Source organism: Pagrus major, chromosome 13, assembly GCF_040436345.1.
Source record: "Pagrus major chromosome 13, Pma_NU_1.0".
NCBI lineage: Eukaryota > Metazoa > Chordata > Actinopteri > Spariformes > Sparidae > Pagrus > Pagrus major.
In genome coordinates, this window is record NC_133227.1 from 13,060,933 (window position 1) to 13,088,908 (window position 27,976).

The window sequence follows — 27,976 nt, forward strand, 5'->3', positions numbered from 1 at the left end:
GCTGGCCGGCGCGCATCACACATCACCGGGATCCACACAGACGCACGCAGCGCAGCCATGAGTGAGGTAGGTGCTACTTAAGCGGGCTGCAAACCTCCTTTTTTCTGCTTCGTGCGATCCTTCAGCATCACAGCAACTGCTTTAAAACAAGTCTGATCTTTCAGCGCTCTGTAAAGTTGACAGACCTGTGTGTGCGTCTGGAGGTGGACACATTTGCGACGCACAAGTGGGCTTAAAAAAATGTTGGATGAATTCGCTTCAAAATGTCGCGCTTTGTCCAAAAACCTGAACTTTAATTAGCTTCAGCTTTGACTTTTCATGCTTGAATGTTGCATGCTTCTGTGTGAGAGCTTTGATTTTGGATTCAATGTACTGTTTATTTCTAATAATAATAATAATAATAATAATAATAATAATAATAATAATAATAATAACAACAACAGGTTTTCTAATATTTTTCTGCACCTGGACACTGGACCACAAAATCAAACCTGACAGTTTCTGGCTGAGCACAAGACAATTCTTCCATGTGTCTGTCTGGCTGTGATGTGACTGATGTGCTGACTGGCCAACATACATTAAAGACGCTGACGTTTTTAGGGCAGGGTGTAAAATGAGCAGCAACATCTGAGATTCAAATCTCAAACTTCAGATGACAGCATGTGTGACAGTCCATGAGGCTGTAAATACACCCTTGTTGGTAAATATGGCTTAACGTGGCTTAACTTTGACATTTCAAACTAAAGCTCAATCCAGCATGAACACGTGCTGGATGAGGCAGAGGCACCGTTGACCTGCACGGTTAGTCCATGCATCATTTCACGAGGCTGAGGCATTACAACTTGTAGGTGGACTCGAGAGGGGAGATGAGTCCGTGATAATGTCAGAGCGGAGATTGAGGGACCCCTGCAAGAGTCCTCTCTGGAAGAAGACGGTTCACTGGCAACCAGCACATCCTATAGTCAATGAATTATTCAGCTCTTGCTGCTAACCAGGAGAAATAGTACATTCTCACAGTGTGCATGGGGGAACACTGGCTCCAGTGAGACCTTATCATGAGTTTGTCCACCCAAAGCAACTGGACTGACTCGAGGCTGATCATGCATATACTCTGTTTCCTTACTGTTTCCTTACTCTGTTGCACATGTTGATGGGTGGTGTCCAGTCATGGTAGCTACTGTACATATCGTCTCCTCAAGCTGTTGGAGCTCTTTGAAATACAAGAAAACAAATTGCTGTAATTACTAGAGCCCGACCCATACTGGATTTTTGAGGCTAATGCCAACACCAGTATTAAGGAGTAAAATAATCCTGATATTTATGTATGGGCCGGTATATATTAAACACATATCTAGTAATAATTACTTCAGAATCTTAATCAGCACTCCTCTAGCATGTACACTGCTGTGAACACCAGCTGCCACTTCAGTCCTTGTGAATCTTTTATCACCAACTCGTGATGTCTTTTTGTACACGCTCACACACACGATACACCCGTGTTGCCGACTCCTCTCCTACCCTCTCGTGTACAGCTCAGAGAGTGAAGTTAGCGTCTTATAAATAAGACATTACACACAGGAAAACTCCGGAAATTCAGCTGCATCTCATGCCCATAAAAAAGCCAGGGCCGAGACGAGGGTACGTCGCTGACTGAATGAATAATTCAATAAAAATCAATGGCAGCCTCCATCTACCTCCACACTCCACTGCTCTTACCTTTATTCTCTATTCTAATTGGCACTCTCACCAGTAGGAGAGGAGATTTACATTTCTATTGAATCATTATGATGTGTCCAGTTTGGACCGTTTTATAGAAGAGAGAGAAATCTTGCTTAATTACTGCTCACCGTCTGCCTTCAGAGCCTGAGGAATTATAAAGTGTCTCTGTCTAATAAATATACAGCAGCTTGTTTCTCCAGGGGCAATAATATCATCTCAGGCAGTATATTATTTATACTTGCTTTAATAAAACCCATAAAGCCACGTTTCACCGTAACTGCATTACAACAATACACTTAATTCATCAGCCAGAGAGTGCTGGCACAAAAAATCAAACATTAGACTGTATTGAAATTGTTTGGCTTGGCAGTATTTTAAAAATCAGTATTATTGTCAAATGAATTGTTACATTGTGGAGGATTAATGTGAAGAAATGATGCCACAACAGAGTGTGTAGTGTTAGTGCTGCAGCTGATTCATCCTCAGCTGTGCTCATAAACATCAGGCAGTTTGAGGTTCCTGTGGTGAAAGTAGCTTAAACGTGTGGTCTGTCACCATAGTGATGAACAATTCTGCACTTTGAAGCTGCACTATCTAGCAAATCATGACTACAGTGCATGGAGACTGAAATCAACAGCAAATTTGGCGACGTGCGCTCGGTTTCTAGCAGGAACCGTCTCATGCAGGCTGCATTTCAACACATATATCGTGTTAATCTAAAATGACCTATTGATCTAGATATTTCTTAAAATCAAATCATTTTACATTTTTGGCTGATTGTGATTTACAATGGTATATTATGATCATCATTCATAAACAGGTTGTTTTAATAAGTATTCCATCAGTGGAAGCTTCAGTTTGAGTTATTTTTAGAGGTTTTTATTTAGACAAGAAGCATTTTTCTTATGTAAGTGTAACCCACTGTCATTAGTGTCATTAGTTGTGCTGTTGGGCTTACATGATGATCTGGAGACTTACTCCTCCTCTGTTTAAGCCTCAGGTTGTTCAACAAAACTTTAATTAGATGGCACTTACTGGAGAGGCTTCAGCCAACTGTGCGCAGTTGCCAAGATACATCCGTTCCACTTTTCAGATTTTCTGCAAACAATAATGATTTCCTCCATACCCCATTACCTGTTAGTTTCACACCGGGAGATGTTTCACACCAGGAGATGTACCCAAACAGCAGCCCGGTGGCTCAGGCGACAGTGATGACAGAGGAGGTTAGGAGCATCAAAAGGTTGTCATATTCACCTACAGCCACAAAGCATCTTTTAATTGACTTTAAATGATATACTGTGGCTGCCAAAGAACAGCTGCTTCACTTCTGAAATGTTGAAGATGGTACAAGCCAAGATTGTATTTTATTCATATTTACTGATAATATCTTCTAAATATGGCTCCTTGTAACCTGTCAATGCACCACATGAAACACAAACAGGGGGAGGTCATCTCTAATTCACATGACGTCCCCTGGTGACACTAGTCCTGTGTGAATAGGTCTTCAGGTTACCTTGCATGATGATGACACATTGAGCGGTTGATGATGTTTCACATTGTTACACACATAATTCGCATGGTTCACACTAAAATGTTAAACACTAAACATGCTGATCAAATGCAAAATGTACCTTGCCAGGCAGCTGGATCACAAGATCTCGCGACCCATCTTGCCAGGCTTCAAGCTATGTGGTTGTGCCCGACCACACGGTGGGTCGACCAATCAGCCACCTATGAGGAACTACTGGTAGCTACAGGCGTTGCTTAGTTGTGACAAACAGCAAGAGAAGCGACTGGTTACTGCAAATATGTTGCAACAACAATTTGTGATTTCTGAATTCAGTTATTTATATTTTTAATCAACTACTCTGTCCTGGCAATAAGATTTGGTTCCCATCAGTGAGAGCAGTGGGCTGTGAGGTCTCTGTCGGTCAGTCGTAGTCAAATCACTGTGGTCCCTGGGAGGGTGAGCAGCAGTGCAGCCTGTAGGGGCCACTAGCAGGGCTTTTAGCCTCTTATCTAGATTGTATGTTAAAGTTTGTCTTCTGACTGTTGCAAGTTTAAAGTGGTGACTTTACAATGACCCTGTTTCCACACCCAGTAATTAATTAAAGCTGGGGTTGGTAAGATTAGAGAAGAAACCAGCAAGAGCAAGCAAAATTTTGAAAGTACCCAACTGAAAAATCCCCCCCTCCCTCTAGGCCTTCCTCCAGGACTCGACCACACAGAGACAGACTGCAGGCTGTCAAGCAGTGAGGAGCTATGGGTTAGTGGCTAGTTCACTAAGTTCAACAAGCTCTCTTAGCTTTTTAAATCTAATAAATACATAAATTAACAACTCTGTTAAATGCTACAGTCATATAAACACAAGCAAAATAAACAACATGAATGCACCGCAGTCTGAAAAGACTGCGTGGCCCCGTGGTTACTGCTAACTGTTGTTGTTGTGTGCTGTGTGCTAACTGTGTACTGTGATCACACCGATCACATCGCTAACTGTGTCTCATTCACATGTAAGGAAACACTTAACATTATCAAATTTAATGTAGAAAATAATAATTTAGTGAGGAGGGAGTTTGAAATGTCACTGTTACAGCCCTGAAAGGGTGAGCAGCCATTTTCTTTTGCACTGTTTTGTCCTGTTTATCCCGGGGAGTTTAATGAATGTCTTTTTGTGTGTTTGTGTCAGCGCTTTTTGAGGACAGATTCTTTTGTTTGTTTTGGCCTTCATCACCCTTAAATGATATTGCTTCAATTTATTGTCTCAAATTTCTCTTGTTTTTGTAGTAATAAATGATTTATGGATTATGATGTACAATCATATCCGATTGGAAGATGGCCAGAACTACCAAAATAAGAGTCGTGTTGTGTTAAATTGGATTTATCCCTGCACTTTCAGATTTTTGACATTTTAGAACCCTTCGTTCCATTAGTATAACTGGGTGTTATTGGACAGTATTTGGTGTCAAATTGTGTCTCACATGAAAGCTTTTAGTGAACAACCCCAGCTGCTAAAAGCTGATGCAAATAACACTCTGGACAGGGGTGGAAATATGATTTTCTTGTAATTTCTCTGTAATTCAGTTGCAGGTTAATTGCAGCACACTGTGCTTAAGTGCTGCTTGACATTAGATTTAGTAGGATTCGACTGGCCCCTTGATGTCAAGTCATTTTTATGGCGTTGAATCACTTTGTTGTATGTGTGCATGTTGGTGGGGGCTGTACAGCACATGAAGAATAAAACGGCAACGCCTCAGTCATCTGAATTAAGTCTGTTCAATGTAAGTATTGATGGATTGCCATAGGCAGTATTAAAGAGGATATCTGGTGTTAGTGACGAACTGTCCTTCAATCAATGGATCAACGTTTAAGTGGTCTCTTGCTGTGTTCACCTAGCCCATACTTTAATTACAGTGAGAGTGGTGGCTGTGGTGACTACTTGGCAAAGCCATTTGTTTCATCATCCAAAGTGGACTAGAGGCCTTTTTATTAAATTAATGAGACAAGAGTGTTAAAAGTTGCTGATCAGTGTAAAAAGGACAACAAGCTGAGTTGGAGAAAAGTGGCTGGGGATGGATTTTCTTGAAAACTCCCTTTTGCTGACTTAAGGCTGATGAAGTGATTGAGATCCGGACCAAAGTGGTGATTAGAAAGAAAAATCCTCTGCTACGCTGCAGGAAAAGTGTCACTTGACACATGTTGATTTAGTGTGATTCTTTTCACACTTATTGACCTGAAATATCAACACATTTTAATCTTCAATGCTCCGTGATTTGTTGCGAGGCATGTAGATTGACCCTAATCCCGCTTTAAACAATGAATAGAGATTACATTGAAATAATCTGTAATCCACCTAAACTGTCAGCAGGATTTGTTGGTGGTGCGTTCACTTGCTGTACCCCGGCCTCAGGGGTAATCCTGGCTTCTGCTGGGTTTTGCAGAGAGAAAATGACAAACATCAGTGAGTGAGGGATGAATGGTCAACACAGGAGAAGATATAGCAGATCACACTTAACCTGCCAAGACGGGATCAGTTCTATAGTAGCATTATCAGCTTTTGCGTAGAAGCTCAGAGATAGGTTTAGCATGAGGCTCTCAATATGTCACACATATAATTTCCCAGGGGAATTGCACATCTCACCGAGAGGGAGCTGTTAACATTCACATATGCCTAACACAGTAATACACCCGAGACCAGCACCTGATTCAATATGGTCTATAGCATAGAGTCACCTTAAGGGAATACAAGCAAAATAAGTAAAGTAAGTAAAAGCATGTGTCTCTTGTTAATTAGTCTGTTTCTTATTGCACTTTAGGATTAAAACAATGTTTAAACATCGTTTTAAAGCTGTATTAAAGGAACAGTTCATCCATAAATAAAAACAAATATATATATTAAATATATACTCAATATGTATTTACCCTCATGCTCATGATGGAAAGTCGATTTTGGAGTCCACAAATAACACCTGGAGCTTCCCAGCAAAACATCGCTGCAGCATTCTCCTAAACAACTGAAGTAGATGGGGACTTATTTTTATAAGGTAAAAAAGAAAAAAGAAGAAAAAAAAACACAATATGGTTCCATAAAGCTTATCTGGTGTAATTCAAGTCTCTGGAAGCCCTGAGATCCCGATATCGATTTGAAAAGATTTTATTTACATCCTTGAGGCACGGTTGAACATGTGCACCCACTTTAAGGCACTTTTAGCTTAGCAGCTATAGGTGTAAATAACATCTTTTCAAATCAATGTGGGATCTCAGGGCTTAGATAATGCTGGATGAGCTGTATGGAGTCATTTTATGTGGTTGGGGTTATTTTTCAGTTGATGTTGAAAAGAATACTGCAACGCTTTTCTGCTGTGAAGCTCCAGAAAGTGTTGTGGACTGCAAAACTTCCCCTGACTTTCCAACGGCATAGGGATGAGTAGGTAATGACAGAATTTTCATTTTTGGGTGAACCGAGCCAGCTAATGAGAGCAGTGATCCAACAGAAACAACACACGATGTATCTGAATAAAAAGACCTCCTCATCATTACCTGTTTGAATCGACATCCGTTTCTGTCTTTGTCACTGAAATGGTTTGCCACACCTCTCAGTCACTCACTGTCCTCCATCTGTGAGCAGGTACAAACAGAAGCTGCATCTTTGAGTGTTCTTTAATTCCACTGGGTATTGTTGGACCTGGGGAACAGGATGGAACATAAGCTGTATCTGAGATCCCTGCAGATATAGTTCTTTTGTGCAGAATAGCAGTAAAAATGTTGCTTATCCCCCTTTTTCATTTTGCCTTCAGAGTGTTTACAGCTGCTTTTTGAAAGTAAGACTACTCTATACAGTTGGCTGCGTGCTGCTGGGTGGCCCAACTCTGCCTAATGCATGCTAATGTTCTGTGGGAAAAGCATGCTGCTTTGCCATTAGTTCTACTTGAATAACTCCAGCTGGAAGGCAAACTGTACCTTCTTTATAGTGTAATGATGCTGTTGTACATGTTTAGGTGAGTGAAAGTGAAAAAGTGAAAGTGAAAATAATCACTCGCCCCTATTGGTATCTAGCCATGCAATTAGTTTTGGTTTAATTCTGTATATCTCTTTGACTTCTACCTCCACACCTATACATTAAAGGTCAGTGAGAGAATATGTGTTTTGTACTTTGGCTGATGTGATCAAACATTGCTTTCTGCAATGATCCTCCATCCTTGATACAGTCCATGATCATCTTATTTAATAAATAAACCATGAGTTGAACTACACCAGTAAGTATCTAAATTAAATTCTAGGGAAAAGCGTCTCGTTAATTTTTTTAACTGTGCTTTATCTTGCTGCTAAAGGATTGTGCAAAGGCCTAGAGAAACTAAGATGGTGGTCAAATGACCAACACCTACCCATCCTCTTACATCCCTATGCCAAAGCAAGTATGTAATCATCTATAACACTGAAACTTATTTTAATCTTACCATATTAAAGGCTGTAAATGAACTTAATTAGTACAAAGCCCTTTTCACAATATTTAAACATAGAAATTGTTCCTGCTAGAGGCAGAGTGTAATGATAATGTTAAAGCTAACTATCAGTCATTTCAGCTTCATTATATTTGCTCCCCTTGTTTTCACTCCTTTTTACCCCCTTTTCTAGAAAACTGTCCTCCTGATTTATACGACCAATTAAACTGAAGTCTGGGGAGTAACTGACTCACTTTAATTAGTGAACACGTCAGCATCAGATAAAGATGAATAAGGAAGTCAGCCAGCTTTCTAACTTTTCTGTCTAAAACAACAGCCTTAATGAGAAGAGGAAACTATACGACTGCCACATGAACATTTCATACATCAGGTTTTGCTGGGAACACAATTTTAAGCTGGACATCTCAAATATTATCTGAAGTGTCAGCCTGGTCTCACCAAATGGTGCAAGACATGCAAAGTTAATTCAGGTATTTAACTTCTATCACATACGTAACATAAGTTATGTCAAGTATGTAATGTAAGTACTTATTTTTTTGAAACATTTTTTTTCAAAACCTAACCATGTGCATTTGGTGCCTAAACCAAACTGAACAGCAACCATTTCACAACATTGACCATGTGTTTATTATTGTTACCATGACGACAACAGCGTCAAATGATGAAGGTCGCCTGCCTTCATTTTTTTCCAGCACGTCCACAAGTCATAAAATGCTAACAGTGTTAAATGACACGTGAAAAGCTTAAAATGCATGACATGACACATAATGTCACATTGAGAGTGTTTGATGAATTCAGTCCAGTGAGTTGGGCTTTGCTTTCTTTGTTTTCTATGATATTGGCATTAACGCAGTAGATGAAAGAATTAACTGCTTTGTTGTGAATTAATGAGTTGGAAACAGAAGAGGGTGTGAATCCAGTGTGACATCACAGAACTTCAACTTCAACATTACAGCTGTTGCCATCTTGTTTGTTTTTTTAGCCAAAGTGACCATCTAGTGACATCAGTCAGGTAAAGCTTTTCATTTGTGCCATGGATCGAATCACCGTGATGTTATACTAACATCAACAGTCACTTCCAGGTGACAACTAGCGGTTGCTACTAGCTACTTTGGGGTAAACTCAAACTGTCATTTTCTTTAGTCTGCGGCCCAACAGGTAAATTAGGTCTCCAAACTAATTAGTTAGTCAATTTGTTGTTTTTAATGAGGTATGAAAGCATCAAACATGCATTTTAGATGAATGAGATGTATACATTTTGTAATTGCGTCATGAAAAAAGCTAGTGCATGATGCAGAGGTTTTCTACCCAGAAGGTATTGTGAACAAACATTGTGATTCATTCTCTACTTTATGACCAAATACCTGCAAATTTAGTGACATTACATCATCCTCAGCTTTACTTTGTTCTAAATTAAGTTTGAATGCTAACATGCTAAACTAAGATCTTAGACATAGTGAACATTATAATACCTTCTAAGCACCAGCATGTGGGCATTTTGATGGTAGCTGCCAGCATTGTCATTGTGAGTATGCCAGCATGCTGATGTCGACCTCTTCACACTGACACACCGACATCTTCGGGTTCTCTCCCAGTCTTCTGCTGCTACGTCGGGGTCACTCATCCTCCAGAGCCTCTTTTTGTGTGTGTCTCTAGGCTCGTTAGGTGGAGCAAACAGGCCGGCTGTTAGCTGCCCAGAGACACTGCAGCTGTGACAGCCAACATGTTGGTGTGTTTACCGGCAGGGAAACTACCACTCACAATCCGCTGTATAAGCTCCACCGCTGACATACAGTTAGGAAATAATAACGTGTCAGTGACAGAGATTTTTGTGGCCCTGGTAATCTGCTGGACAACAAGGGGGAGGGAGATCAGTGGGACCCACGACTAAGTGTGTGTTCTCAGCTGTTGTCCCATATCACACCCCCCTGGGTGCCCTGGTGGTCCCGCTGTATGACCAGAGGGAAGGAGGGGTTACTGTATTGTTTCGCAACTGTATATAGTCAAAACATCAATCAATCAATCAATCATTATTTGTATAAGGCCAATTCACAACAAAAGTAATCTCATAACACTTTCCAAATTGAGCAGGTTAAATACTTGGTTAATTTCTTTACAGGGACCCAACATTTGCCCCATGAGCAAGCACTTGGCGATAGTGGCAGGAGGAAACTGCCTTTTAACAGGCAGAAACCTTGGAGCAGAACTGGACTCAATGGTGGGCGGCCATCTGCCTCGACATTCATTGCCAAAGACAATTCGCGGCTACTTTTATTTTACTGTGGAAGGAAAGCAGAGGTGCATCAAGTAAAAAGTAAAAACAAATTATGTACCATGTATAATAATTGCTGAATACATCACATTTATTATTAAAGGACATTGGTCAAGTCATCTTTTTCTTTGTTTTTTAGTACTGTGATAAATATCGTATCATGGACTAAATATCGTAAATATCGAGTTTTTGATATTGTTACATCCCTATATTACCATTTGTCTGGTGATGACTGGGTAAACAGTAGAAATGGAGCATTCACGTTAACAAGTAGTCCATGAAGGTACACTTGCATGTATGTTGTCCAATGCAGTGCCTTGCTGGATGATGTCACTGGTTGTGGTAAAAGCTGAGCCAGTTTCAACTTCTTGCCGTGTAACCATACCCTGTTTGGAAGGACTTAGGTTGACACCCATGCTGTACCACTAGACTGGCTCCATTCAAATATATGAAAGCGCTTCATTTTTTCAAAGTTTGCATGTGTTTGAACAAGGGCTTTTTTTTAAACAAATTAAAAAAGCTCTATTTTGAACTTGGTTGTGCTGTAAATATCTCACTGTGATGTCACATCTTTTACCCTGTTACATCATCAAAGAAAAGCAGGTTGCTGTTCATCTCCAAACGATGTTGTTCAGCTGTTTTGAAATCATTAGGTTGTTTTCATGGAAAACTCATTCTGAACCCAGTGTGTAGTCCATCATTGTTGCATCATGTTGCTTGTTCAGTCAATCATTCCTCAGCGGTGTCACTCTTGCATGCTGTCATCCCGTTTACAGTGTGGTGATGGGGAAGCTGCTCAGGAGTTGTAATGGCGCTGCGATGAGCTGTCTGTGACCTAGTTTTGCTGTCTCCTCGTTAAATTGTTAATAGATCCTGAGTGCAGCATGGAGTCTCTCTGGGGAGCCCAAGCTGCCATAAGAACCAAAAATAGCCCCCCACACACTGAGAAGGTGATTTATTTATTTTACCAATTCCCTCCCTGGCCACGCCAAGCCTTCATGCCAACTTAGTGTTTCCTAAACTCAGTCAATGAGAGAAGCACATCAGAAAGAAGTGATGAACACAATAAATCTTTAGAAACTGCACCAATACAACTCATCCTGACTGTGGGGGTAAATGTGCTGGTACTGAAAATCAGCTGCCACAGACAGACAGCTGTATATAATTCATTTGTATGGAGGCAATGTGCACCAGTAGCAGTGAGCTATACCCACATGTAGCAAACCGGTTATATGGATCAATTTAGCGGTTTATAGTTGAACAAAAAGTATTTCAAATGTCTGTCACTATGAGGTTTGGCAATAACATTTGTCTGTTTTCTTGTGTTTCTGGGTCCAGACCAATATGGGCTTTAAGGGCTGGTACTGGTGTTTTGGACACTGTCTGTGACAGTAGCTACATGTCATGTATCTAAACATGCCGCCATTAGAAAGAAATTACTCTAATGCATTCCTGGATTCTGATCCAGTAGCTCAAGGGAGAACAACATAATAATTTTGAGTGTTTATCAAGCTTTGTACATTGTTAGTCAACCGTAACAGACCAGAGCCATATGTGGCACATACTCTGTGCAGAAGGACATCATCATTAGCGATGTAATTATCATCATTGCCATCCATTTGTCAAGCTCTGTCTGTCTCCAGCATATGGGACTGAGAGCAGGCAAACACTGCAGCTTTTCCTCGGGGACTGTGACAGCACGCCATCTCTGCACAAGCTGCACACAAGCCCTGCTCAAACACCAGCCAGCAACACTGCTAGGTTCGGTTCAGTTCGCCACATTACTGGCACTGAAGGCATGTGAGACTCATGATCTCCTTATATCCAGCTTCCTAATGAGGAGCTGTGCTGTCAGGCATGGCTGAAAGAGAAAAGAAATAATATGAATGTATAATCACTATTACAGTAAATGTCAGAACGTGAACTGTAGACAGGGACATACACTGTCTGTCACTGACTGTCTACAGTCAGTGAGCCCAACTCACCACAAGGGAAAGAGTCAAAGCAAGATATATCTCTTTAATTCTTGCTTTCTACAATATCTCAGTATGGCTTAATGTTTGGGTCAACACGCTACTAAAGTAACGCGTTACAGTTATACGATAGTAAGCCATCTGCAACCCATTTAAACTAGCTCAATAAGTGTCTCATAAAGATGTTCGTGTTTTAACTTTTGTCAATATGGACGTGCTATACATGGTTAGATTGGAATTCAGTGGTGAAGTTCATTAAACAGAAACCATAAGAACCGACGAATAATTCGTTTAGAAGCATGGTAAACAAAAGACAAAAATAGTGGTGGCTCCTACCTTTGAAGAGGTCAGGAAGTCCGAATTTGCGTCCATTTCTCGAACATTTATATTCCTTTAGTCCACAAGAGTCCACTCATAAGAATCAAAGAGGAGGTTTCATCAAATAAATCCAAGTTGAATATTGTCTTGTGAAGTCCATCACACCCCATCTTCCAGCTGCGTTCATCAAACAAAAACAGAACTTCTTTCGACAGGAGACATATTTTCTGTTCTTCCTGCCCGGTGTTGTTCGGTATGTTTGTTTTCTTAATGTTGCTGCCTACAACATGAAAGTGTCTCTACCTTTCTCTGTCTAGTTGTCACCCAGGACAGCCCCTGCAGGACTGCAAGCTCCCAGCCTGATTTACCTCCACACCTGCCCTGCACCAGCCTCATTAGCCCTGCCCTGTTCCCACTGCTCCCCAGCCTATCAGCTCCTGTCCTGTTCTCCTGTTTCCTCACCTCGTTCCGCTCACCCGCACATCATCCCTTCGTCAATTTAGTTTGTATTTAAGTCCAGTTTTTAGGTCATCTGTTCACCTGTTGCTGACATTCATTTTGAATAAGGCTGCGGTCACACATATGCAAATGCAGGTGGCTGCCGTTGCTGAATGTGGGCAGTGCAGGATGGGAGACACACAGAACTCTGCTGGTTTGTGGGTCAAGCACACACACATCTGTGCTATTGGTTGTGGCTGCAATTCCTCCGTCAAAGTTTAGTTTAACATTTGAATGCAAAGGTTTTTGTCCCTTCACGTGCATAGAATAGGAGTGAACAGGAGGAATGTTTGATTAGCGTATGTGACTGTAGCCTAAAAGTTCTGCCATTGGGTCCACCTTTTACACTCTCAGTGTGACAAAACGCTTTGATTGCCTGTGTGTTATCAGCAGCCTGTATAAGTAGCAGCTGCTTGGATTCAAACTGGAACAAAAATCCAATACCACTCTGATATTAGTGTCTTTGTATGGATAACCCATTCATAGACATAGGATTTTACTGCAATGCTGCACAGCAAAAGCTTCTATAGAAAGGATGGATGAACGCTTTTGCTTGAGGCCAATTTCCATTTAGCTGACCCCAAATGACGGCACGAGGTTCAAGGACCCAGAATACCCAGAACTCATGTGTCAAAGTCAGTAAAGTTATTCTGAATGGCAGATGGATGTATGTGGTCTTAATGAAAGTTCAGTCATTTTTAGATTGTTGGTGCGTTGACATGTCTCTGGATTCAGCACTCATCCACTGTTCTGGCTAAAGACGTGACCGGAGACATGGCCCAAATAAAATCTAACCTAGCTAACCATAGCTGAATACTGAACTATAAGATGGCCTCCCTGTGGATGTAGCTTGCTGTGACACTGATGATCACCACACTAGTAACTTTGCTCTCTGAGACAGATTTATACCGTCATTCATCACATCTGCAGCACTGAGAAGATTTACTGCCATACCCTGGAAATAATTTGGAGGAAGCCTTGATGGATGTGAATCTCTGTTGGAGTCCCACTGGTTGATTGAGGCTGGTACAATGGTGATGTTTTTACATAAAATGCTCCTCAGTGCAGCTTCAACACATGGATAGTTCTGGCAGGTCATTACATCACACATCTTTTAACCCTGTGTGAACCCAGCGGGCTCCTACTGGCTGTTCCAAAGCCCAGATTAAAAATATTTGGCACCCAATTGGCTGCTCCCAAATGTAGATTAAAAAAAGTCCCCTGCCATCGGTGACCTGCCTGAGAGGCTTAGCCTGGCCAAATCTCATCTTGCAAATCACCCTTCACAACTCTTTTATAGGGGCGCACTTCTGTGTAATCACTTAGTTTCACCAAACTTCTTCTAACCGCTGCTTTGTAAAGCATTTTTACAAAGCATTTCTAATTGTGGTGTCTCTAAAAGCGCTCTGAACTTTCTTCTCCTCCTTCTTTTCTTCAGTCTGTCTAATTATATACCGACAAAGCTCCTGTGGCACCTGCTCCTTTGCCAGTGTTAATCATCATGATAGCAGGCCTCTCAGCTGGGCGTCCCTCGCCAGCTTCTGTGTTACGTGTGATCCATTAAATGAGGCAGAGATGGGTTGAAGTCAAGGTCACGGCTGACAGGTGTGAGGGTTAATGAAAAGTGGACAGCCGCAGACAGGGAGGAGTTACAGATGTGCTACACTGGCAGTTCATGTGTGAGTGTATCAGTCTGAATCATTCTCTCAGTTGTTCAACCTGTTCTTACTCACCCAAACACTCCTGCGTCTTCACTTGTACTGGAGTTTTGCAGGCACCAGATTGGATAAGTAATTCTGTTATAATCTGCAATGTAAGGCCGGTGGCACATTGACTTCAGTATAGTATAGAATTGTGTATGATAAATAGTTTAGAGAATATTATACAAGATAAAACTGACACAATGGCGGGACTTAAACAACAAGTCTGTCTGCTACTTCAACACCTTAGATTTATCAGTACACTGCACGGTTTGGCTACTGATGTTTCAGAGCCATGATCGGGGCCATGGATTCTAATTTCACAAACTTCAGTCAGATAAGAGATCAATGAGCCAGGCAGACTACACTTAACATACTCAACTGAACAACATGTATGCCCCTGCACTCGTGAACTAGCTAATTCCACTGAACTGATTGAGTTAACTGAATCACTAGTATCCGATTAGGGTTGTGCATCTTCAACACTGAGGCGATACGATACGCATCTCGATACACTGCCAACGATACGATACATTAAAGATTCATATGAGACAACCACCAATAAGATACGATACGATTCTCCCACCTACTGCGATACAGTACGATTTGATTTAACACAATGCGATACGATACGATGCGATATGATATGATGCGATGCAGAAGAATATTGTACAATGGAATACAAAGTGGTACAAATAGTTCATGTTCGTTCTTTATTTCTACAGTGTGCTTCACACTTTTAACAGGGACAATTGGACAATTCCTTAAACTCAAAGCAGTGGTGCCTTTTGGCAGTTACAAGCTGCTGAATGAATGCAAAAGTTGTACAGATTGCTGTACAGTTAAACAGATTACTCTCCATTTCTACAGTTTGCTTCACACTACAGGAAGGACAGCTCAGCCCTAAACAGAAACTGCTCTTCCTATGAGCAATTACGATAAATAACAAAACATTTTCACACAGGTACACATTACAACTTCCTCCAAGAGCAAAATGATTGAAAACGATGAACTAAGGCCATATTGGCAGTAACAGTCCCCATCTCGCAGTATAGGCTACTTAATTCAAATTCAAAAATCACTGAAAAATGTTGGTGGAGTTTGGCCTGTAATGGGGCGATCATTGAGATGGTTGGGTGTCTTTCCTCACTGAGGAGTGTGGTGGCCACTTTAAGAGGGGACAGAAGTTTGATTAGTTCTTGGATCAGTGTCATGTCCTCCTCAGTCAAGCTGGCTGCAGCCAGGCCTTCTCCCTTCTTTATCCTCCAGAGACAGCAAGGCGTTCAACAAGGCAGGTTGTTGTTCCCAGAAACGCTCCAACATGTCCAAGGAGCTATTCCATCTCGTGGAAACATCATGGATCAGCTTGTGGTTGGGCAGGTGTAACTGGGCTTGTATCTCACGCAAAATTTCAGTTGCTTGTGGGCTTTTGTGAATAAAAGTAATCACCTTCCTCACTTTCACTAAAAGCTCAGACACTCACGACGTACATGGGGCTCTAGCTGTGCACCAGTTCCAGCCAGTATCATATTTTTTTGCATTATCTGTGACTAACGCTGGATTCTTATCTCGGATGTTCCACTCAGAGCAAACATCCTGCAGTAAAGCTGCTAGATTAATTCCTGTGTGAGACTGGTTGAAAACTCTTGTTTGTAAAATTTGACTTTGCAAGTCCCACTCATTATCAATGTAGTGTACTGTTACAGTGATGTAGGAGTCAGTGGCGCGAGATGTCCAACCATCAGCTGTAATCGCAACTCTCTGTGCTTTGCTCAGAGACTCGGCCACCTCTCGTCTTACTTTGTCGTATAACCGGGACATGACTCTGGCTGAATTGGCTGATGACGGCCGTGGTGATGAGAACGCAAACAAGCACTTGGTCCTTCTTCTAAATTAGTTTATTTTAAGTATAGATACGAGTCGGTTTTTATCGATGCAGAGATTTTATACACGATATACAAGATTTTTAACCGATGCACACTTTTGTCATCAATGCAACCGCATCTTAAATGTTCATACTGATGTACCGATACGAATCGGTGAATCTTACCATCCCCATATCCAATCATTGAAAATCTTTCTTCAAAAGCTTCCAAATCATTCAGCACTGGACCAAAGCACAGACTGCATAGTCCAACTCACTGAGCTGAAGTACGGCTTATTAAAACTCTGTTCAGCTCACGAACGAGTGAACTGAGACAGGAGAACTTAGTTGGATAAAAATGCCGTTCATACTCCAAGACTTACAGACACGAGTGGGAGAGGGGCTGGCTTGAGTGACTCAGCATCTTATTAAGGGCTCATGTTCACTGCGTAGTATGTCCAGTGAATGCACTGAACATGCACTGTTCCCTCACAGTGCGTAATCCCACTTACTGAACTGAAACATGGCTGAATGTCCAGTTCATCTCACTAACGAGTGAACTGAGAGCAGAGAATTTAGCTGGATAAAGATAGCGTTTGCAAACTGAAAGCTGAAGTCCTGACCTATTATGTATCTGGTTCTGAATCTTACTTGATACTTGGGGGGGAGGTGGGTATGTGTACTGTGAAGTACGTTCAGTAAGAACATGCAGTGTTCCTTCAGAGTGAAAGTATCTGAGACAGTCTCAGGCACAGTGTATCACTGTTGACTCACAGCAAGAACGTCCTGGGTTCAAATCCTTTGCTAGGGCAGGGCCTTCCTGTGTGGCCTTTGCACGTTCTGTCCATGCATGCTTGGGTTTCCTCTGGGTACTCTGGTTTCCCCCACCATCAAAACATGGACCTATGGTTGATTCTCCAGTCAGTGCCCTCAACCATGGCACTGGCTGGCTGCTCCCTCAGGATGGGTTAAATGCAGAGTACCAGTTTCACCATGTTGTACATTGTGTGATATGTGACATTAATAAGGATTCTCCTTGTTCTCCTTCTTTTTTTATACTGCACATATTGTAAACTGTGATATTGCATTCAGTGAGTTCAATTAATGTACCCTTATAGCTGTCCTCTTTTCAAAACAGGAACATATGTGTGTGCACGCTACGTTAACTGCTAGCCTATGCATATAATATCAGTCTAGATAATGCCATCTGGAGTGCAATCCATGACCAACATTGTTGAATCATTACAGCTAAAGGTTAGCAAGCCCATATCAGTTGTGTATTTGCTGTCATGTACACACCCCATTCCACCTGTGAGCGAAAAACAGTAGCTGAGCGTACATCTCTGCATGTTCTCTAACAACTGACTAAGACCGCATCTGAACAGACTAATGAACAGATCTTTTCAGGAAGTGATTCAATTAAGTTCCTTCCCCAAGAAGTTTGAACAAAATGTTTGTGAACAGCGACAGTAGAGCTAACTCAGCATAGTTTCTGTTCACACCAGACAGGTAAGGCTGAAACAGCAAAACCCCCGAGTGTACTGAATTGAGCAAGGGTACATTTTATTGTTTTGAATTCAACTTTTTCTTTTCAAGAGGGAGAAAAAGAGAAATAGAGAAATAAATAATAGAAAATAGGAAGAAATAGCATCCACAGTACATACACTGCAGCATTGTTTTACATTTTATTGCATAACATAGATAATATTGCTGACTGGACAGTGAAAAATGTTTACCTCAGCTTTATCAACACTGAAACAACCTTCCTGCCAGGAGGAAACACCTCAAACACGGTGAAGATTTGTCTTCCTACAGTTTGATTTGAAGTGAAGAGGCAAACATCGGCATCGCTGCACACGCTCCACTACTGTTTTCTCTTTTGTCGCTCAGTATTCCTCGTCCTTTGTTAAAAAATGCCGCTGGCAAACAGAGCGACAGTAACTCCTCAGCTGCTAAAAGTGAGCAAGTGATGGGAATCAAGCAGCGTCAAGCTTGAGCAAAGACTGAGATGGGCTGTGACAAACATCTCATTTGAAAGTCACTTATTGCTTTTGAAATTCCTCATATGAATTTCTATGCAAATACTCTGTTCTTCTTCTCTGCTTGCTCCTATTTGGGAGACAAAGAATGTGCTGAAATCAGTGAGATGGGACCTCCACTGGGGGGAAAAATTGAGCCGAAGAGGGAGTAGTGAGAAAGCACGGAGAGTTATCCCCATGCACTTTAGTACTGGACTTGTTATGCAAGCTCCGACTGTATCCAGGCAGAAAGAGAGAGAGAAGGAGAGGGAGGGAGGAGGGTGGTGATGATCTAAGTACTGTAGAGAGGAGAAAGGAAGAGAAGCAGAGGATTCACTTCCTCTGTGTTTATATAAGAATGTAGTTACATTATTGTTGCCCCTCCATCACCTCCACCCTCATCGCATCTGTTGGCTTTTCTGAAAGACTGGGTAAAAAAAGAAAGCATTACACCATCACAGGTGGCAACAGTGGTTCATGACTGAGTCCCTGCCAGCTGCAGGGCTGCTGTCCAGTCGCTGACTCCTGACCTCAGTCCTCACTGTAATCTGAAAATCAAAGATTAGAGGAGATTAGATTTGCAAACACCAACGTATTTTACAGCATCAACAACAGGCGTTTTACAGGCTTTATTACATGAACGCTGCATAAATACAGACCAAATGTTCCTCCTTAGACTCCATATGACTTTTAGTCACAGCTAGAGACAAAAATAATCTTACTCAGGATACTTTTATCACAACGCAGCCTCCCACCGCAGACACAAATAGCACCCACACCTCCTCTTAGTGCGATCAGGGAGATTTTTTAACTCTCTCCTGAAGTCTATGAATATTTTCTCGCTGTAATGTGACCTAATATGGAAGAAGTGTCACTCTTTGAACTCGGACTAGCTCCTCTCATATCTGTTGGTGGCTCCACAGCCGTAGTCCATCTGCTTAAAGTGTAAGAAGGGCAGTTGAGGCCAAAGGCTAAAGCAGGAGAGGCAACAAGGGAGGAAAAGGAGAGGAGAAACGGATAAATGAGAGAGAAAGAAAAAAGAGTGAAAAGGCAGAATCAAGCATCAGAAAGTTCAGCCTGCAGCTGGTTATTGATTTGAGCTTGTAGCTCATTTGTCTTGATTTCTCCATATTACACTGCATCTTCCAACTGCGACGAGACGATCACTCAAACGTTATTGCTGCCCTGCTCACAGACGTCCGCTCTGGCTGCCACTGAATGCTCGCTTGAGTCCTGGTGGGTGGAGGTGTGATGTATGGTGCCATCACTGTGTGGCACCGGTCCTGCCCCTCTGAATACCACAGCACAGCCAAGCAGATGAGAGTCAGCGTGGCTCTGGGAATCCCAGCGGCATTGACTCACTTTGAGTTCTGTGTGTAAACAGAAAGACAGATGGCCACGCTGCCAAACAAGTTTCTCTTCCACTGGCTCTCGTGACGGCACATGGGGACATGGGAGGAAGACGGAGGATTTCTTCTGCCAGTTTTATGTTGCTTTGTTCCCATACATCAAAACTGCTCTGGCATTTCAAAATTCAATAAAAGCACGGGACTAATAATTCAGGCTGAGTTTTGTAAGATGGAGAGATGTCTCTGCTGTGAAATACAATCACTTCACACTGATAACCTTCAGTTGTATGAATCATATTCTTGTATTGTTAAACACATTGATCTGAAAAAACAGGAGGCTAAATACATAATTGGTTAATGCGATCCACAGACTAAAGCTCAGTGTGCAAAACGATCTTTCTTCAAGCAAACGAATTTAAGATCTCAGTGACGAAACTGCAGCAAACCTTCTCACACAAGCGTAACGTCTTTGCATGTGGAGGCTCTTCTTTTCAGAGCTGAGAGCATCTTGTAATGTTGCAGAGCAGCAGCAGCCTGTCATGGGGGGAACAGTCGGGAGCTGTTAGAGCAGGCGAGCATGCCTCTTCTGCAGAAACATGGATTATAGATCAACGCATCTCATCCCAGTTGCCCTCACACAGAGCAGAGGCTGTCCTCGAACATGTTCACTGTGAGGACGACTTCCTGCTGTATGATGCCTTCACTCGCAATTAAAGATCTTGGACATTAAAATGTTTAACTTCCAAATGAGCATTTTGTGGAGTGAAGAGCAAATATTCTATAAAAATAGGAGGAAAGTTTTCAGAATTCCCATAATCACATGTGGTGTGTAACAACAATTAATGATTCATTAATTCAGTGAGGGTTTTTTCTGTGTTTCCTTTGCAGAGACAAGCATCTGGAGCGACGACTGGAAGCAGCAAACCATCTGCTGGCCAAGGTATTTACTCACCATCATGATCAGTCTGAAAAGTACAAAAGCAGAAGTACGATGCAGAATATTACTGACGTGTTGTTTTCACTAACGCTTGTGTGGCGCATACAGCGTTTAGATGACACAGTAACAGGACAAAGACAGTTTTGCTCTTTGGTTACAATGGAAAGTGTGATTTTCAGTTATCATCATGATTGTTTCAGATGTATTTAAAATGTTCTACAGATCAGTTGATTTCACAGCTAAGGACCCATTTTAGATGTTAAATCTAGGGTTGGTAAGTTATTCTGGAAGCACTTTTTGTTATATTTGCAGAAAATCTCTCAACATCCCAACAGCAATCAATAATTCAAATGCTGTAACAAATAAAAATTCAGTAACTGTGGCTGTTTCAGGCCTCTAATAAGCCCATCCAGTCATCTTACTTGGCTGTCTGTCTGCCTACGCACCAAACGATTGTAATATAATAGGATCTATTTTGAATCTAAATTTCACATTCCTCCTTCTCATGAGGTTTTAAATATCAGAGGAAATTTGCTTTGGTTTAAAAGACCTTTTTAAATAAATACATTTTAATTATCAAGTTTATTTGAAGCAGTTTTTAATTCACTCTAAACCACTTTGTCTGTTTCTGTCTTGACAGAAACTTGTAAAAAAGAAAGAAAGAAAGAAAGAAAGAAAGAAAGAAAGAAAGAAAGAAAGAAAGAAAGAAAGAAAGAAAGGAAAGTTTGGTTCCATTGATTGCACTGATTGGATTAAATTTCACACATTAAATCCATAAGATCTTTTGGACTATTTTAAACAGCCATTGTTTTAATTAGGTTGCTCCTGCTTATAATGATTACAATTAAAACATGTTTTGATTATGAATGTATATATCATGACAACAATTTTGTAATTGTTTTGTTTACTATTTATAATGTTTTTGTTTTTTTTGTTATTTTGTTGTGTTTTGTGTGCACCATCTAATATTTGGTAAACAGCCATGATGTTTCAGGACCCTCTTGAAACTGAGATGATGCATCATCGTGTTTGTTCAGTTTGTTGAAACAGTCCACTTATCATACTTACATTTTCCAAAATGTCTTAATATGCCAAGATTTTCTGTATCACAGTAAGATCAGAGAGAATTTAACACAATCGTTGATTTGTATATGTCTCTTTTCTGCCTTTGCGTTTGCTTTTGCAACACACCACATTGTTTCTGGCAATAAAAAGGTTTCCTCTGCCATGGTAACAATTCACAGGAAGACCTACTTTGCAAACTGGGCCATGGTATTGTTGGCATAATAATGTAATTCAAATCCCTTGAGTTATAAATGGTAAAATTGGGCTCACAGTACTTAGCAGGATCCTTTGAAATTCATAAATGGTGTTAAGTGCAGAACTGTCATCTTGGCAAAACGAGAGTGTGCAAGAACAAAGGCCTGTTTCTAATCAAGCTCAGATTTTTTCATGACCTCAGCTCAGGTGAGACGAATGTGAATGTGAATGTGTCTGACATTTCCACTCTGCTCTGCAGAATTAACAGATGCTAACTGAGCTTTGAAAAGAGCTGATATGTCATCATGAATATACGTTTAGCAGGTTGTATCGTGTTACTGGGTTCGCTAGTTTCAACATGCAAGCAGATACTGCAGATCTTGTAAGTGCTTTTTGCACATTTACAAAATTAGGTTTCATGGCAGCAGATGATACAATACACCGAGGAATCACTGAATGAAATCTCCTCCACTGCTTGAAGTCAACCTTCTCCTAACACAATGGATGCAGCAGGTTAATAGAAGCCCATTCAGTGCTAAATGGCTCCACAAGCAGCCCTGTGTACCTGGAGACCATGTGTCACCTCTGCTCCGTCTCTGGGGCTGCTGATAACACTGTTCCCCGTGTTGAAATGGATTTCTGTCCCAACTTGTGGGATGATGAAGTGCACTGCAGCTCAGCTCAGTCCGGAGGGAAACATCCCGCCACTAATCGGGAGGATTTTAGGCAGCTTAATTGAATTTGATACAGGCGTGAATTGCATTCATTTGACATTTGTCCATTTTTTACACATTTTTCTTCACTCCATTGTTTTTGATTTAGGAGAGTTACTGAAGTCTGATTCGCTCTAATGAATGGACGGTTTAGGAAAGGCACTTTATAAAAACACAACCTTAATTCTATTCATATTCTATTTATATAGTGCTTTACACATTATCTCATAATCAACCCTCATAGCTTAGAATACAAGAGGAAAAGGGGAAGAAGTGGGTGATGGGAAAATGTATCCCTTGTACAATACAAATGTTAAAAAGGCCACATTTAGTGTGTGTAATACACAGAAACATTTCTTTGGATTAGGCAACTTGCCCTATTTTGGCACTTAGTCTTTCCAATTAAAAATATTGTGTTTCAAAACTGTATAGTAACAAATTATATTTTGTGTAAATATATTGTGTACCCATGCTGCTGAATGAAACATTTGGTACCTACTGTTGGGTCTAAGGATAGATGAGGCCAGCCACATGTCACTTTCCTGTCGCCAGGACGACCACGCCTCCCTTTGGGTGAAAACAAAACGCTGTGAAAGTGCTGCGGCCAAATTGAAAAACAGCGAGTAGCGACATGCCTAAAAGCCACTGTGATGCATTTTTCATGTCAAGCAATAAAAAATCCCAAAGGTTATGATTTTATTGACTTCCCAAAAGAATGAAAGTCAGTAGAAAGAGAAGAGATCTGTGGCTTTAGGCCATCCACAGAGAGGAGGAAAATGGTAAACTATGAGACCCGGCCAGTCCATACGTGCCCGTCTGTGCCAAACACCTCATCACAGGTTAGTTAATGATGTTACTGAGTAAATGACATGTGACTGTAGATCGAAGCAAATCAAAAAAGAGCCTTTGTAAAGTTTTAACTACAGTTTTTACCATGAAAAAATAAGGCCTGACCATAAAAACACCTGCTTTTATAAGGAGTTTGGTTTAACAGTCTGTCCGCTCGACAGACAGCTAGGAGCAGAGGCTGTTTTAATGTTAATAATACACATGAATTGAGCTGACCTACATTCTAATAATGAATCTTGTAAACAGCATAAAGTAACATTGGAGGTGGAGCTCAAACCGACCTGTTTTCACCTCCCTCGCAGCTCGGAGTAAACAGTCACGTTATTCAATACAGACGGCTGTCAAAAACAGAGACAGTGGTTCTGCTTTTGCCACAGCCATGTGAGTAGTTTACAATAAAGTCTCATTGGGCAGGTTATAAAACAAATGATGTTATTGTAATTTCAACACTATTAACCTAGTTATCCCATTTCTCCTGCTTTGTCAGCCAGCAGCATTATAACTGTACCCTGTAGTTAAGTACTCAGTAGTCTGACTTGCTGGATGTAGACTGTTGGTATAAAGTCTCTCCCCTCCTTCATTCCTCTGTCTGCGTGTTCACTGTTTTCAAAATCCCACCACTACATGTAACAGCAACAGTTCCTCCAAGCTAGCAACATACACACTGAAACTAACAAGTTACTCTCACACTAACCTGTTTGCTAATGGCACAAACATAAAACAAGTTAGCTGCTGTTACCTTCGGTTACCACGGTCGCTGCATCCTGGGTCGAACGTTGCCTCAGATGATTGTGATTGGTTTAAAGACATACAAACAAGCCAGAGCTTTTCTTTCCCCTATACCAGAGGGATAATTGGTGCAGCCAGACCTTTCTCCAGCGCTGACACTGCTGTGGAGACGGGTCTGACTATACAAGACTAAAGCCGTTTTTTTCCACCAGCACTTTTTGGCCACGCCAAGTCAGACCGAGCTGCGTGGATTAACTTTTCCATCATGAGCCCTGCTCGTGATAGACCTGCACCATGGAGTCATGTTAGTGACTGCTGGTGAAAAACACAACGTTTCCTGTAATGCTGCTTCATAATAAAAGCTTTTAAATTACAAAATAACGGGGGCTTTTATTGTGAAGAAGTTATAGGAAATGAAACATGTTAGCCACTTTGTTAGCAGTAGTACTGCAGGGATTTAGACAAGAACGTCATTATTTGAAGACACACCTTCAAGCAGGTGGACCAGTTGTGGTGAAAATGCAAAATCCCTGCCGCGCCAAGTCAAACTGAGTAGAGCCAGGCCGGCAGATGTAATGAAAAAATGCCATAAGTACTCAAAGTATGCAATGTAAACTAGAAGCAATGGGGATACACCAGCTGCTATGCCAGTCAACAAGTCCTCATTCTGAGCCATGACTACTATATTTTGATCTCATCTGCACATTTGGAAAGCCGTGTACTGTTGTGACACTATCATGACGACAAAGATCTGTCCACAAACAGAAATCAACCACCTGGCAAAATACTCACAACTGCTTCTGTGTTAGTTCCTGCTACAAAAGATACACACACACACACACACACACACACACACACACACACACACACACACACACACACACACACACACACACACACACACACACACACACACACACACACACACACACAAACACACACACACACTCATAAGGTGAAAACCTTACCAGCCGATGCTGTCGCAGCTGGTAAACATACCTTTTTGGCTGTCATGACCTGGTGGGATTGACTGAAAGGGCATCATGTCTGTATGAAAATCAATACCTTCACCTTTTCCTATAGACACAGTACCTTACACACACTCCCTCTGAGGGAGAAAAGTCTTCTTTTTTCCATACTTTGTTCATATATTAGAGTCTGAGCTGTGGTTCAGTTTTCACAGGTCACCTTTAGGAGATTTGGTTGCTCAGTGTTCTTTAGACTGTGCCTTCATCAATCATTGTCCATATACTCTTTGTCCATATACTCTTAGGTTGCTTTAAATCTCACAGGAACCAATTTGAACGTGACCTTTCACAAACCCTTTTATGGAAATAATCCCATCATCCATTGTGTCAATTTGATTCATTCATGCAGCAGCACAACACATTACTGAGACTGTGATGTGCTCGGCTTATAGAGTCTTACGTCCTCTGTGGTGTAAAGGGCATCGACCCCGTGGAGCAGGTGTGATTCAGAGAAGGAAGCTGTGTGTGTGTGCGTGTGTGTGCGTGTGTGTGTGTGTGTGTGTGTGTGTGTGTGTGTGTGGAGAGGTTTGTGTGGCCTCTGCAATCATGAAATATGAATTTATTTTCGTTGTCACATGTGTCATCCAAGGGCTCCAAGGTCAACAAAAGGTTCCAGCTAAACGTAAGTAGGCCATTTGGAAAAGTCTCCATTTATGCCAGCGTGCACACCTTTCACTGCAGGTCAGCACAGTCACGCACGGAGCACCTCCCTGCATGACAACTATGCTGCTTGAATAAACAACCGACTGTGCCACATCCCATAAACCTGGACCTGTTCACTTGCTTTAATGACACATCTGCTTTATGTGAGTTTGAGCATTCAGCGCTGACCTCAGTCTTCACTGTTTTCTTTATTTGGGCTCCTCAGCACAGAGAATGTGGCTTTGCTTTGTATGAAAATGTCTTTGTGATATTAAATATTTAAATCAGCAGCGTTTCTTTTGCTTTCACTGAAGCATGTCTCATCCTCTTCTCACAGGAGGGTAAAAAGGATGGTATACAGTATGGATATTAAAAAAGAAGTTTGATTATAAGTCTGGAAAACATCCTTATTTATAGATGGGTTATTAGAGGAGTTTGTCCTCCGGCATAAAAGACCACCGTCTTCTCTATCAGACAGGTGGTGTGTCTGATGTGTGCAAAAAATATTAGTTATGATCGGCCACTGTGTAGGAGACCGGAGGGTTCCCAGGGTAAGGCTCAGGGAACCAGCTGTGTACTGCTTTTTCATAGAAGTAAGGATATGCATTTACTAAACCAACCAGTTAGTCTTCATCCTTGAGGTCGTTTCTTCTGACCACCCCCTCCGTTAACGTTAAGCTGTGCCCCTGAGCTTTTCTGTGGGAATCACCCGCAGCTGTGTCCCATGCAGTTTTTTTTTTCCCCAGGGTTGGTAAGTCATGACGTGCCCTACTCTGCCTCTGATTGGCTAGTACTCGTTGCCTTCATTGGTTGGGTGGTCAGGTTTAGACACGAGGACAGAGATGGTTAGGGTTAGTGTAAGAATATCAGAGGCGTTGCAATGGCATGGTGCACCTGGCATGCACTTATCTCTTGCACCACCCGTTTTGTTTTTCTAACAGCTTCTAGAAGCTGATAAAATTGTAACTTTTCAGCACTGTGCGTGGAGTCACATCGCTTTCTCCATGAATTTAACTTGACTGACTCATTGTGCATGCAGCCCTGCTCCTCAGGCACGACATGCTTCTTTGCCCAAAACCCACATTTCCAAGGCGTTATTGAAGCAACCGTGGACGAGTGTTTGTGTGATCGTGTTCCATCCTTATCGCATCCTGGAGTCCCGCCGGTATTCGTGACATTTAAAAAAATGAAATATTGATATCGTGTTAAAAATAGACATATGATTATATCGTGTAAATAACTCAGCACCTCTTAAAATATTCATTTTACCATAAAAAGACAAATCTCAGCAAACAAAGTTAAGATCAGTTTTAACTGAGAGCATGTTTTTTCAAAATGTCTCTATATATCACAATGATATGGTTATTGTGAATTCTTTTGGCCATGATAATTGTCCAGGGAAAATTGGATACTAGATTGGAACTATTGTCACCTCTCATATTTGCTAGATAGCACTTAACATAAAGGTAAAAGATAAAGGTTCATTTATTGTCTTTTTACAACACCAGGGTTGTAAAATGAGACTGAGTTTATTCCCTTTATGAGACATAAGAGAATAAAAGGACAGAAAAACTAAATATTTTATACAGTGGAGTGTTGAGGATGAGTTCAGGAGTCTCACAGCCTGAGGAATGAAGCTGCTCTGTAGTCTGGTGGTCTGGCAGCAGACACTTCTGTACTGGGTGAACAGACTGCGGCTGTGTTGTACAGCACTGGGATGAAAACAATACACCATCAGCCAATGGGCATTAGATGTGCCATCTGGGCAACTTGAGGAGCATCTACAATCTGTCCAGACTGTGTTCATCATGAACAGATTGTGCATTGATTATGAACAAGAAATTCAAAAAATCCCATCTCCTGGAGATTCATACAGCTACTGAGACACATTAATCCTTCTATATTCTCACCATTCTGCCTCTCCTCTGTCTAGATGACAAGAAGAACAACCTCCCCCCGGACTTCGACATTGACATGGAGAACCCGGAGACGGAGAAGGCAGCCGTGGCCATCCAGTCGCAGTTCAGGAAATTCCAGAAAAAGAAGCAGGATGGAAAGTCTTAGAGCGGCAGCCGTCAGCTGCGTCCTCACCTGATGTGGGCCTGGTCTTGCATGTCAATCAAACTGCACCGTCATGAACTGAG

The 27,976-nt window shown here is 41.5% G+C and overlaps 1 protein-coding gene across 1 annotated transcript; it reads left to right on the forward strand.

The window, feature by feature from the left end:
- The first annotated feature begins 7 nt into the window (after window positions 1-7).
- pcp4a (Purkinje cell protein 4a) lies at window positions 8-27,970 on the forward strand. Its single transcript, XM_073480139.1, has 3 exons — window positions 8-66; window positions 20,563-20,614; window positions 27,766-27,970. The coding sequence occupies exons 1-3, from the start codon at window positions 58-60 to the stop codon at window positions 27,894-27,896; spliced, it is 192 nt and encodes a 63-aa protein (XP_073336240.1). The 5' UTR covers window positions 8-57; the 3' UTR covers window positions 27,897-27,970.
- The last annotated feature ends 6 nt before the right edge of the window (window positions 27,971-27,976 follow it).

What these genes read in the sequence shown, in the direction of transcription:
- pcp4a (XM_073480139.1), top strand. An exon ending in CAAACCATCTGCTGGCCAAG is followed by an intron (nt 20,615 to 27,765) that starts GTATTTACTCAC and finishes TCCTCTGTCTAG; the next exon opens with ATGACAAGAAGAACAACCTC.